Consider the following 14,691-nt stretch of genomic DNA (forward strand, 5'->3'; position numbering starts at 1 on the left):
CCCTTCTCGCTCTGCTCGTACAAATATCATCATGATCATAACAAGCTTAATTACATTGTCCACCCAAAGTTTTACTGTTTTGCTCTTGGCAGAACAGGCTTCAAGATCTGCCATAAAGTCCCCATAAGTAGATGTTGTACATATGATGGGATGCAGTATTTCTTCTACTACCATGCGCAGGGATCTAACATTATTTGGGAATTTCTTTCCAGTAAGCATCTTTGAAACACCACCAAATGCTGATCCAAGAATATCCTCAAGTCCACTTCCAGCCATTAAATTACCTACACAACCAACAAAGCTCATAATCATATGCATTCCACCAAGCCTGCTAATGATTTTACCTAAAGAGTGGGAGAGTGGAATTTCAGCTTAGCTACTTCCTTGTACAGTTGCAAATCATTTGTGATAATGACATAATCTTGATTACATTTTTTACTCAGATCTAGGCATTTTTTTTATTATAGTAAGCATAGAACTGGGATCAGCTGGCTTCATGTCCAAAAGTGGCTGACACCATGTTACAGTGGCCGGTCGCAGAGTGTCCTTGGGCCCTTGTAACTTTAGTGTTATACCCTCCAAAATCTGGAACACCCTTAGTAACTACTTGTTGGAAAATCCCATGATCAAGTATCCTTGCACGTCTTGGACTTACATTGCGTTTGACTACTAAAGACTGGGGTAAACCAGGTTTCTTGGCAACTACATCAGGCATAGAAGGTTTCTGTGGTCCACCATACAGGCAGCATTCAATATCTGCTACAGGTTCTTCTTTTATTTCATTCACTGGCAGCCTAGGTATCACATCATCCTGAAATGATCTATGTTTGTCAGTTGCTTGTTTGCTCCCACATAATGTAGCTAAGTCCAATAGCAAGTGTAGTCTAAGACCATTTGGTGAATTAATATTAGCAAAAAACTTCTGACATGAACTGTATCAGGCCATCAGTTTCATTGAATAACCCCTCCTCAGAATTCTTTTTCGCAGTTGCAGCAGCAGCCGATGCTTTGAAGTGAATGACTTCATGGTATGGTGCACAGACCTTGAAATTAGCCATTGGATCAATCATAGAGGGAGTGCGCAGCGATACCCCAAGGGCCACCTGCAGTGGAGTATATGTGTTTGTAACAATGCTGCTGATGATGTTTCCTATCATTATTGAAGGCAGTGCATCGTTGTCTAAACTTTTAGCTATATTTTGTAGTACACAAGACAAGGTTTCACTGACTGGTGCTCAAGCTTTATCATTATTGAGACGACTTTTGTAGCAATCTTTATCAGGTAGATTCTCTTTGCATTCATTTACAATGGTGGAAGCAATAGTTTTTACAGCTGTTTGAACATCGCATAGTCTTCATCTTTTGACAGTTTTATGAGATGACTTGTAGATGATATATGAATAAAAATACTAGCGTAACTATAAGCAGACAGCACTATGTACTTGTTTTCTAAAATATCCATAATAGTGTTCATAAACTGATGACGCTTAAGCTTTCCACCATGGGCAATATAAACTTGATGAAGATTAACTGAATTCCATGTTTGGGAATAGTCTTTTTTTCATTTAAGTTATACAAGCATGTAGTACAGCAGTATTATCCATGTCAGTCATATCTGAAGAAGAGCTCTCTGTCTTACAGTATTTTGGTTTGACAAATTTTTTATACCATTTTCGGTGGTATTGTCCATCTGCAGCATGAAGATCTGTTGTTGCTCCACTTAGTTTAAGTTCAACTTCATAGCCCCACTGATCATTACGCAATTTACAAACATTTAATATAGCTTCTGTAAAAGGTTTGTGTGTATCGTGTATCACCAAGGTCTGATGTGCGGTCTAACGATGCCTTGTCCCATCTTTCAGGATGGCGCGGATCAGGTGTAATTGGACAGTCATTTCCACAAAATATAAAATGTTCTTTAGATATGAATTGCCTTGTTTCTTTTCTTTTCTTTCTCTTAGGGGAAGTTGGGGTAATGGGTGATTGCTTCTGATGTTTAAGTATCGGGCGATATGCAGAGAAGATGTATAAGTTGATATACAGTCTTTGTGAGATCCCACTGTTGTATCTGGATCCAAGCTGTGATACAATTCATCACCTCTCTTTCTGCTTGCCTTGATAATTCTATTTGTTGATGTTTTCTTAATATCAGTTGCAGTGGCTTTACTACAAAAGGGATGATCTTTAAAAAAAAAACAATCCTTCATCTTGGAAAAGAATTGTTTTTTTTTTCTGAAATTTGTTGCTCATGCAAAACTGAATGGTGATAATTCACTATCTTATATCGTAAATACGTTATAAAAGAGAAAGGTATACAAATGTAGCCTATATCAGCGATGTATTTAACCACATGCTAATATTTAAACTAAAGAACAAACAACTGATAATTCATAAAAACACTGATAAACCAACCTTATCTAAAGTTCTTCAAAGTAATCCTTATACAACAAGTGTCTTCATAAATTCACCTTATCTTAAAATCTGAAAAAGAAAATTTACAATCTGTAGTTCTTGGAATGACTAAATTCATAATTATAACTTCTAACGCATATCAAACACATTCTGAATGTTTATGAGCTATCTGGTAAACACATTTCATTAAAAGAAATGTACAATATATTAGAGCCAATCTAAAAAATGTGCGAAAAACGATTATTTTATTGTAGGTCGTTTAAAAAAAATTCCGCAATGTTGACAAGGGGTCACCTGGCATTTCCTGACTCTCCAGACCCTAATGGTATCGAAACAATGGAAAAAACATTAGATTCTCTTTGCAGTTTTTCAAGTGCCATTCTGTTGTTATACAGTCATCTCCTCCTATTATGATACTCCAGATACAGTTAAACCCAGGAAAAAGTTGTAGCTAAGGTAAATCAATTGCTTAGTTATAAAAGTTAGATTTTTTATTGCAAAAATTCTTGTATAAAATGGTATCTTATTTACTAATGCCAAGTAATCGTGCTTGGAAAAATAAGCTATGTTCCCAGTTTGGAATATTTTAAGAAGGAGAGTTACGCCTTTATAAATTATTGTAATGTTTGTCATTTCAGTTTCAAATTGTATTTTCAAAACACTTAGAATTCATGTTAACTCGTCAACTATAACGCCCTCATGTTCCCCTAAAACGTTTCTCTTTTAACAGGTTGCGGTTCCCATAAAATTTTGACGTTGCCCACTTTTTCTTTAGGCTGTGATAAAGAGCTGAATTTCTTGATAGTGACACGACCTTCGATTTTGCCCAGGAGAGCCCTCTTGCCCTTGCCAATTTTATCCAAAGTGCTCTCGAGGTTCCTGGTATTCCCCTTGACCATGATGTCCCCGCCGTTGGTCGTCACGCCGTCCCACTCGATGAAGTCCATCTCGATGTGGGTGATTTCGGTAAACAACTCTGCGAATCCCTTTCGGATCTCCTGGATGTGCGCGGCCGCCAAGCCCTGCAGGATGTCCGTGATCAGGATCTCGATGTAGGCCGGGATAGGGAAGACCGAGTCCACGATGTACTTCGTCGGCTCTTGGAGGCCGAATGTGTGGTTCCGGAGACTGACGAGGATGGTGTCTCTGACGTCGTTGACCTTGAGGCTTACGACCATGATGTAGTCCTCTATGAACTGGAGACACCGGATGTTGTCCTTGCCCAGGGCGTCGATGATCTCCTTCTGGTAGGCGTCTTTCTTATTCTCGTAATTGATCAAAATGATGAAGCCGCTTCGGTATGAGCCTGGGTGGGCCAACATCTCTGCTTTGAGGCCTGCGATATCCATCTCTGGAAAAGAAACCCATGGTTAAAAATTGGGCAGGAACCTCTCAACAATAGCGTGGCCAAGGTATACCTTGAGCGTAGCCTCTCGAGATTCTCCCTCTGAAAGCTCGAAAGAAGTTCAAGTAAAATGAGAACTTGTGTTGGAAAACGAAGAATTACAAGTTCTTCATGATAAATTGTGTAGGTCTTCTTGAAAAACGAAAGGTTTACGGCTAGAGTTCTCTTTAGGATTGGTATTTCTGAGACATCTTGGGGTACGATCTTGAGCTGTTTTCGCAAATTAATTGATCACCGGGCTCTATCTTAATTTCATAGAGAGATAGAACCTTGAATTATCAGATATATGCGTACATACAAGATATATATGTGTGTATGTATGTATATACGAGTATATATATAATAAGCGATGTTCCCGGCTGCAAATATGAAATTCCTTGTAGAAAGTATGATAAAATATATTACGGATAAATCAGAAAACACCTTTCACAACTACTCAAACAGCACTAATATTCTGTGAGGACTGGACAAATATCGAATGCATTATTCGTACATATGAGAGATTTAGATCATCCTATTATAACTGGAATCAAGCAAGAGCTTTAATCCCATGTAATGACACAGTTAAATGGAATATCATTGAATCTTGTTTCATCAACTCAAGTAATGGAAGTGTTCTAAATTTAATTCTTGGTTTATTTAAACTCGATGCCTTCATAATGAAAAAGGTTGTAGATAAATATAAGCAATAAAATTAATATATTCAGATTTATACATGTTTTTGGACTGTATTGACTAAAAGTTTGTGACCTTGTGATATCCGATAATCCATCCGATAATCCTCGATTATCTCTTTGATTTTTACCCTTTTGACAATTAACCATCTAGCATTCGTGATCCTTTTGTTTACCTGGTAACTTTCTTTCCAATATTGTATTTCATTCGTTCCTTTACGATGTATTGGTAAAGACGAAAGCTCTTGGATTTATGCCTGGCATTTTCCTATGGTATTCGCTTATTTAATGAAGGCACGTGCGTCTACTGTGATTTTTAAGCGCATATATATATATATATATATATATATATATATATATATATATATATATATATATATCATACATACATACATATATGTATATCACATCGAGCTACAAATGTCCTTTAATATCTAATTGGCTATCCTTAGAATTAATATATTTTAACCAAAGGAGATTTTTTTAGTTGATAAGAAATTTCTTATCGACTTAGAAAAAAAATCCCCTTCGGTTAACATATTCATAAAAACTATTAATTCCCAGGTAGAGCAAATTAGATATTAAGGGACATTTGTAGTTCGATGTATGTAGTATATGAATCACGGTAACGTGACATGACTCATAAATATATATATTTATATATATATATATATATAGTATTATAGATATATATATATATATAGATCTATATATAGTACTATCTATATATATATATATAATATATATAATTTTTTTTTTTTTTTTTTTTTTTTTTTCTGAGACATCCAGATCCATACCCCCAGTCTTAGATGAAAGGCCGGGTTAATACCAATGTCCCCGGACTTTCAATTTAAAGATTGGGGTTCGATCCTGATGTGAGGTAGAAATTTATATGTACATATATATATATATAATATATATATATATATATATATATATATATATATATATATATGTGTGTGTGTGTGTGTGTGTGTGTATCTTTATAGTTTTATATTATACACAAATGTGTGAGTAATTGTAATAAACACAATGCTCCCTTTCCCTTATCATCTGGATTTTTTCACACTTTTTCGATATGCTTGTCACTGCAAAGCCTAAAATCCTCATACCAGAATATAAATCGACGATGACGCCCTGCATCCGGAGTACGAGAAGATCACTTCACACACCTGATCTGAAACTCCGGATGCGGGTTCGAATCCAGCTACGAACACATCGGAATTGCTCCACATTCTTGCAATTGTATCTCTGGCTTTGTAGCGACAAGTGTATCCAAACAGCGCGAAGAAATCGAGAAGCTGAGAGAGCATTGTAAGCGCCACAGTGGCGTGATCGGTATAGACTTGCCCTGTCACCTCGGTGACCGCGAGTTCGATTCTCGGGCATTCCATTGAGGAGTTAGAGACGTGTATTTCTGGTGATAGAAGTTCATTCTCGGCGTGGTTCTTAAGTCATGTAAAGCCGTTGTCCCGTTGCTGAATAACCACTGGTTCCATGCAACGTAAAAGCAACTAGAGAGCATTGTGTTATTACACACACACACACATATACACACACACACGTATATATATTATATATATATATAATATATATTATCTCTATATAATTTTATATTAATTATATATATAGGCAAAGTTCTAAACATTGTATCCGTGCACTGAAATATGCTGCAGGAAGCCCACTAAAATTTGGAAAAAATGGAAAGTTTTTTCTATTTAAGGTTTCGGAGAGTACGTTCTCTCCCTCTTTCAGAAAGATTATATATATATATTATATATATATATATATATATATATATATATATATATATATATATATATATAATAAAAATAATTCTGACTGACATAGGTTCGATTCAGGCCACCCCCCCAAAAAAAAAAAAAAAAAAAAAAAAAATCATTCCAAAGTCGTGATCACCAATTGTTACATTTTGTTAGTTTTGATTTTTTGTCCGTAGAACACAATATATTTAGGTGGCTGCCTAGGGAATCCTTACAGGATGTTAACTGTGATACGCAGTACTTAGCACTCGTTATGGTTCAGTAGATTTCATATCCTGTGACCACAGCTTTCTGTTGCCACTTGAGGCGATTTCGTTGTTACGTCATCAGAGCTCTCGGGTCAAATAGCAAAAGGTACTAGAACTGGATCGTCATTTAACCTTGGAGCCAAGGGCCTTCAGGGTTCAATGATAATTTTTTGTAAAAATAAAAATGAAATAGTGTTGATGGCTCCATGGTGGCTATAGTTAATTTATTATTATAATTATTATTATTATTATTATTAATGGACGAACTAAAAACACCTTGCATTCATCTGTGCCATAGAAACTAAATTGAAAATATTGCTTCGTTACATAACGCCTACGTATAGTATTTGCACATTGGTCAAGGAAAACTAATTTGATGCCTCTCCTCTCCGTTACTTCCAAGATCATTTCTCGGTCATGTTTGCTCTCATGAACCTGAGAATGGAGTTCATCTTTTTGTCCGTTCGTTTGCCACACTTACCTACCTCAAGTGTATTTCCGTTGGGACTCTCGGATGGTCATTCAAACGTTTTCCTTTTCAGTAACTAAAGTCTGTTTATTGGAAGTAGCTGGAACTCTTGACCACACTGCTCCACTCTTCACTTCATTTCCTCATCGATTTTTTTCGCTACACTTTTTAACGCAGTTTTGGCATTCATTGGTTACTCATAATCAAAAGTTTTTATGGGCTATAAAATTTAATGAGCATTTTACTTCATAAATAGAACAAAACAGTATTTTGTATATCTATTTAGCCTTTCTTTGTTGTTAGTCTCAGTATGTAGAAGCGAAAATTTGAGGATGAATATCTTTCTGTTTCACTTCTGTGCTGACATGAGCTGCCAGGAAGATTTGAAGAGATTTGCCCTTGTTAAGAATTACTTCAATTAATAATAATGACAGTTTTAAAATACTGAACTAGTAACATTTTGGTCGCATGTGTATTAAACGAAAAAAACTTTTTTTTTTATTATATGTTGACCTAACGAGGCTGTATTCAACTGTAGATTGTATACAGCAGCAAAGTAATGTTCACTTTAAGAGAGAAATTCCAGCATTCTAATGTGTACAAAATAAGTGATTGACAGAAAATAATTACCTATTAACATGGAACAAGCGAACAAGGACCATTGACTTAATATTCAATATTTCAGGAGATGAAAGGAAATAATGACTTGTGGTTATGTATCATGGGGTATTACAGGCACGGCGTCGGTCTACCCTGCGTGGTGACGTCTCCGCTCTGATGGGGCTGTACCATGGGTTGGTGTTGGTTGAATGGAGGGCCGTATCATGGGATTGGTGTTGGTTGTATTGGAGGGCCGGCCGTATTTCAGGTTTAGGTTGGTGTTGGTGTGAGGGCCGGTATCGTATGTTTTTTGGGGTGTTGGTGGTTGGGGCCGTATCATGGGTTGGGTGTTGGTGGGTGAGGGCCGGTATTTCATGGTTTGGGTGTTGGGTGTGATGGGCCCGGTTTTGGTGTGATGGCCGTAATCATGGTTGGTGTTGGTGGGTGATGGGCCGTATCATGGTTGGTTGGTTGTTTGTGAGGGCCGTATCAACATGGGTTGGTGTTTGGTGTAGGGCCGGCCTTAGGATCATGGGTTGGTGTTGGCTTGTGAGGGGCCGTATCATAGGTTGGTGTTTGGTGGTAGGGCCCGTAATCAAAATGGTGGTTGGTGTTGGTTGTGAGGGCCGTTTCTTTTTAGGTTGGGTGTTTGGTGTTTGAGGGCCGGTTTTTGGTGTGATGGCCGTATCAAAATGGGTTGGTGTGTGAGGGCCGTATCATGGGTTGGTGTTGGTGTGAGGGCCGGCCGTATCATAGGTTGGTGTTGGTGTGAGGGCCGTATCATAGGTTGGTGTTGGTGTGAGGGCCGTATCATGGGTTGGTGTTGGTGTGTGGGCCGTATCATGTGAGGGCCGTATCACGGGTTGTTGTTGGTGTGAGGGCCGTATCATGGGTTGGTGTTGGTGTGAGGGCCGTATCATGGGTTGGTGTTGGTGTGAGGGCCGTATCACGGGTTGGTGTTGGTGTGAGGGCCGTATCACGGGTTGGTGTTGGTGTGAGGGCCGTACCACGGGTTGGTGTTGGTGTGAGGGCCGTACCACGGGTTGGTGTTGGTGTGAGGGCCGTACCACGGGTTGGTGTTGGTGTGAGGGCCGTATCACGGGTTGGTGTTGGTGTGAGGGCCGTATCACGGGTTGGTGTTGGTGTGAGGGCCGTATCACGGGTTGGTGTTGGTGTGAGGGCCGTATCACGGGTTGGTGTTGGTGTGAAAGCGCTATTCTGTGGCGGAGGCCTTTTAAATTCAAAAGGACAGGGAGAGGAAGTCAGAGAAAGAAACATTCGGCATCTAAAGGATGCTGGGATTTATTTTTAGTCAAGGTGCATCCTATTACCAGGGTGTTTTAAAAAGCGCGTAGATAGTCTTATTAATTAAAGTTTTTTAATTTTGTTCGCAAAAAATTTTGAGTTGGCTGAATTGCAGAGCTATTAAACGTTCTTACTCATTATGCAGTATTTGTCGTTTTATGCTTTTAAAGGAAGAGGTGGAATCTAGGACCATGTGGCATTTAACAGATGGGTTGTGTCTGTCTGGTAAACGTTGTTCTTTCTTTACATGTGTGGCTTCTTACACAGGCTAAGATTAACGCTGTATACAATTTTTTTTATCGAAATATATTCCTCGATATACGTTTCTTTATGAATAACACAGTGATCCTTGACAAGATAAATAGAAAATATAAGCAAGAAACGAATATTTGCCGAGTATGCAAGCTATTGTTTGATACTGTATAAAAGAATTTTCCATTGCTAATATATATATATATATATATATATATATATATATATATATATATATATATATGTGTGTGTATTTGTATGTAAATATGTGTACATATTCATACAACGCACATTTTATGTATAAATAGTCAAAATATGTTGACTAGTACCGTGAAAAGTGATATTATCAATATTACCGCGTTGTTTCCAGGCAGGACCACACGAACCATGATTGAATTTTCCGTTGCTCGTTTAACGGGATCAGAGGTTAAATAGATGAATAAAATTCTCCCTTGTCCCGAGTACTTGGAATGATAATTGTTTTCACTTTGGTCTTGCAAACACGGGACTCACTTCACGCAGATGCAGAAGGTGCGCGTCCTCTCGTAGACGAAAGCAGACTGTCAGCTGAAGATAAGGACGTCAAAGTAGTGAGTGAGTGTTGCTTGTTCACAGCTGAGTTCTCAAAAATGAGTGTTGATCACGTCGTCACAGATAGCAACTGTGGTTATCAGTTTATTTGCGCGCTCTCTCTTCTCAGTGCAATGTTAATCTCATCATCGGACATCGTTATCAGATAAATAGACTAAATGGATTCAGGGATATTTTCCCGGTTCTGCCTCTCTTTTCCTGGTAAGTGATCCTTGCAGTTTCGTAGTAGATTTCAAACCGTTTTGATAATCTGCAAATATTTCAGATATTAAACTGATACTACAATTAAGCTCAAGTATCTCTGGCTTCTTGTTGCCACTGGCGTGTAAATAAGCCTTACTTGTCTTATGAGCAGCAAAGAGTCACAATGAGGCCGAGAATTAGGGGAAAGGAGTGAGCATTGCGTAGCAGAGCACCATACAAATATCCTCGAATCCTTAATCCAGAACCTTAAGTCTGGAGGTGACGTGGGCCGTAGTTGTTGCGACTTCAGTTTAGCGCACAAACATCAAGTCCGGACATGACTAGATTAGCACTTGTATTGTGTGGCACTGCCCGTCCCCCGGACAAAAAAGAAAGATCAGATAAGGTGTGACTCTGCTAGTTCAAAAGACCCGAACCTACCAAGTACTAATAACTTTCTCGACTGCTGCAGCAGCAGGGGAGAGTAATCCAATTCAAGAAGCTAGCTAGCTACCCCTTCTCATTATTGCATTGCTTCCGAGAAATGAGGACAATATATGATGCTAAAACAAGACAATGTCGACGTAAAAACAGAAGCGAACGATGCATTAATGAAACGTAAGAACGTTGGACTAACTGAGAGTGAGCAGGATGAGTCGTTGCCTAATGGAATAAAGAGATTCTGGAGAGAATAGAGGGTTAGTTGGTGCCAGAACGGGACCTTAAGGAGACCATGAAGTGTGGCAAGGTGTCAAAGTGCGCAGGGGCCTTGGTGGTGACCTCCAGACTTCGCTCTAATACCAGGGACCAGCAAGAAAGGCAAGTAAGGTCTTCCTTTATTTTGCTTGTTTTCAAAGATTGTTCTTTATATATATATATATATATATATATATATATATATATATATATATATATATATATATATATATATGCTTATAAGTCACTAAATAGCGCATGACAATATATTCAGCCAAGGCCACAGGAAAAATAAAAGAAGGCGTACGAGCTGCTTTTATTTTTCCTGTGGCCTTGTCTGTATATATATATATATATATATATATATATATATATATATATATATATATATATATATATATATATATATATATTTGAGGGGGGGGGGCGGCGGTCAAAGAGAAAAGGATGAAATTAAATGGGGGGATGATATAAGAAGAGGAAAATCAGCATTTTTGTGGTTGCCAAATGAAGAGATGTGGTACCAAGCTTTTGAAGGAAATAAATCGCTAGCTTTCAGATGATCAAGCTGATTTTAGAAAAGCAAGAAGTTGCACAAATCAAGTATTTATGGTATGACTTCTGGTGCAGCAGAGTATGGAATTTGAAAATCCCTTTTTGATGGTTTTTGTTGATCACGAGAAGGCATTTGACATTGTAAGTATCTTATCTTTTGCTTACACAGTACTACGTTCAGTGTTCATCTTATATTACTTTTGTTGTCTTATCCAACGATATTATTATTATTATTATTATTATTATTATTATTATTATTATTATTATTATTATTGTTTCTAGAAATTTACACTAATTAACAGCTTCCATTCTTCGTTGCTGCAGCTTCCCGACTGTTTCCAATTTCCCAAACAATCTTACGGTTCCTCACATGTATTCTCCGATACATACAGCCTCATTCTTATTCGAAAACTTTGCATTTGCATCTGATTTTTCACATTACTCCATCTCTCAATACAATAAAAAGCCATAGAAAGAAACATGTCACTGTGCTTGTTATTAAATGCTTTGTTTTTCTCTCATAAATGTCCCTTTATTACCCAATTCATCCAACTGTTCAGTCAAAGGTTATTCAAAGATTATCTTAAGTGAAGGGACTGAACATCGTGTTGAGATGGTTCGGACATGGCAAAAGGAAGGAGTACAGTAGGCTTAGGATAATTATGCACTCAAAAATGGCTGAATATAGAAGCAAATATGCAGTAAAAACTGTTAAAACATGCGCTTAAATAAGCACTTTTAAATAGGTAGTAATAATTTTAACTTATACATAGCTCTCCCTAAAAGTGTATTGTCCCACCAAAGGTATCGCCGACTCAAGCCTTTTCATAAAGGATTAAATTAAAGGACAATGTACAGTATTGACAAAATAATTTACTTGATAATAAACTTTAGCTTTCCTAGTTCCCGATTAAAAAAAAAATTGGTTACGTTTATTTTAATAATGCATTGTTCAAATTGTATAAAAGTATAGGCTACAGGCCTACATTAAGATAATCTACCGTACAATTATCCCACAGCAAAGCGCAACAAACCGTATTCAGTCACATTGTAGTATAAAAATAGAGGAATATAAAAGTTACCTTTTCAGTGGGAAGACGAGGGATACAGAATGCACACACTTACTCGAATTGCACGACAGGAAACACTGAGAGGACAGTTGGACTGGAGCCTGATAGTGACAGCCGGTGCATGGCACGCCACTGCACTCTGGTGCGTCACATGGATGATACACGAATATGTCTGGTACAGTTTTCAGGCGTCCGCTGACCAGCAAGTCACAGCTCTGCTATCCACAGTCTATTGAGCTGTTTAGGTGTCACTGTATATTGTCCTGTTGATTATTATATGACAAGATTTACGTAGATTGTGACTTTTAAGTACTATAACAGGTAGCCTATACTATTTTTTTTACTATAATACCGAGATATACAAGAATATGACATAATTATAAAAAGATTAGAAATATTTACTTAGCTAAAGAATCGTTAACATATGCATTTTCATATGCACGTATGCAAATGCATAATTATCCTAAGCGTATGGTTAACGAAAAAAGGAAGAATTAGCAATGACGTGATAGATGAAGTGGAAGAATTTATGGAAAGGAAGGGCCTTGATATTCATAACCGGGAAGCGCGAAATAAGTCGCTACCAATTGCTTCCTGTTTAATGTTCTTGTTTTCGTTGGAGGTTCAACCTCTGTTCTGTAGTTTAAGTGTGAATATGGCGGTGACCATAATCTTGCTTATTCTGAAGCCACCCAATGTTAGGAGGAACGGAGGGAGAGGACACACACACACACACACACACACACACACACATACATATATATATATATATATATATATATATATATATATATATATATATACATACACACACACACACACATATATATATATATATATATATATATATGTATGTATATATATATATATATATATATATATATATATATATATATATATAGTGTTATAAAAAGAGAACATGTAACAAATCGCCATATAATAATCATCGAAAAATATAGTGCAGCAACCTTCCCCAGATCAAAAGCTCCGTATGGGGTTAGTGCCGTCAGTGCACCTCACGCGGTGCACTGTAGGCATTACTAAAGGTTCTTCGCAACGTTCCTTCGGCCCCTAGTTGCAACCCCTTTCGTTCCTTTTATTGTACCTCCATTCATATTATCTTTCTTCCATATTGCTTTCCTAGTAATAATTATTTCAAAATGCAAAAGCGAGGTTTTCCTCCTGTTACACCTTACAAACCTTCCTACTCTTAATTTCCTTTCCAGCGTTGAATGACCTCATAGGTCTCAGTGTTTGGCCTTTGGCCTAAACTTTCTATTCTGGGATGAACTTTCTATTCCAAAAGAAAAGTATCGGATATAATGCTGATCCTTGGAGAACTTTCGGCGGATGTCGCCCCAAGTGTAAAATGGCCCCCTGCCGATCTGATTCAAACTTTGTAAAATTCCGTATGAATGAGATTAATCTTTCTGAAGAAGACTAGATATTATAGCATCGCCAGAAGGATCCCGGATGGAAACTTCTGACCTTTTCTACAATCTCTTTGAGTGATATTACGGGAAGAAGACGAAAGGAATTATAATCCCTAAATGCCTAGAGTTTATAGACTAATATGTTTATGCTTTATTTAATATGAAAAGTAAGTTACTTCCATTTCTAATACTAGTTTACGTTTTACAGCCAATCTTTCTCTCTCAACTTTTACTGCAACCGTTGATTATTCTCTCTCTCTCTCTCTCTCTCTCTCTCTCTCTCTCTGCCGGTAATTATTCTCTCTCTCTTTGGTGGACAGAGTAATAAGAAATGGAAAGGTAAATGAGGATAAGAGCGTTGCATCAGTTTATAAGGAAAACCCAAAAGAATTCTTTGCGCATGTTAATGGTAGGAAACCAATCAAAAATAGCATAGGTCTCCTAATGGACACTAGAGGTAACCTGCTGAACTCAGACTTGGAAAAAGCAAAGTTACTGATTAAGTTTTTTACAAGTGTTTTCACAATTGAAGACCACCTCAATCTCTGGACCTGCTATTAAATATGAAGGGGAGAACCTATGGACAAAATAATATTTACAGAAAGGGTATTAAAAACAAAATGGGTAAATTCAAAAAGCTCAAATCTCCTGGCCCGGATGGGATTCATCCAAGAGAAATTAAAGAGCTAAAAGATGAGATAATTCCTCGCCTATATAAACTCTACCATAAAAGTGCATACGACGGGCACCATAAGGATTTTGCTAACGACCGTACCACGTTGAAAGCACCGCCTCGCGTCCAAAAGGATTTTTAACTAGGTAATGCGCCTCCAGTTGACAAAAACAGTCCAAGAGAAGAGTCATAATTGCAGATCAAATTGTGAATCACATTGATAGAAACAACTTCTTGTTAAGCACCCAATACAGTTCAGACAAGTAGTTATACTCGACTTAGATTTCCTAAAGGCCTTTGACAAAGTTCCACGCAAGAAACTGACGACATTAGTCAGAGCT

At 37.5% G+C, this 14,691-nt stretch overlaps 2 protein-coding genes across 3 annotated transcripts in view; one reads left to right on the plus strand and one right to left on the minus strand.

Moving 5' to 3' along the window:
* The window catches only part of LOC135196933 (visual pigment-like receptor peropsin), a 734,660-nt gene that overhangs the window by 254,698 nt on the left and 465,271 nt on the right, over positions 1-14,691 (plus strand). The window lies entirely within an intron of this gene.
* Positions 431-12,395, minus strand: LOC135196932 (uncharacterized). The gene is made up of 2 exons (XM_064223771.1): positions 12,300-12,395; positions 431-3,763 (listed from the first exon to the last, which is right to left on the minus strand). Exon 2 carries the CDS (start codon positions 3,759-3,761, stop codon positions 3,120-3,122), a length of 642 nt encoding a protein of 213 aa, XP_064079841.1. The 5' UTR covers positions 3,762-3,763; positions 12,300-12,395; the 3' UTR covers positions 431-3,119.

Source organism: Macrobrachium nipponense, chromosome 18 (genome assembly GCF_015104395.2).
Source record: "Macrobrachium nipponense isolate FS-2020 chromosome 18, ASM1510439v2, whole genome shotgun sequence".
Lineage (NCBI taxonomy): Eukaryota > Metazoa > Arthropoda > Malacostraca > Decapoda > Palaemonidae > Macrobrachium > Macrobrachium nipponense.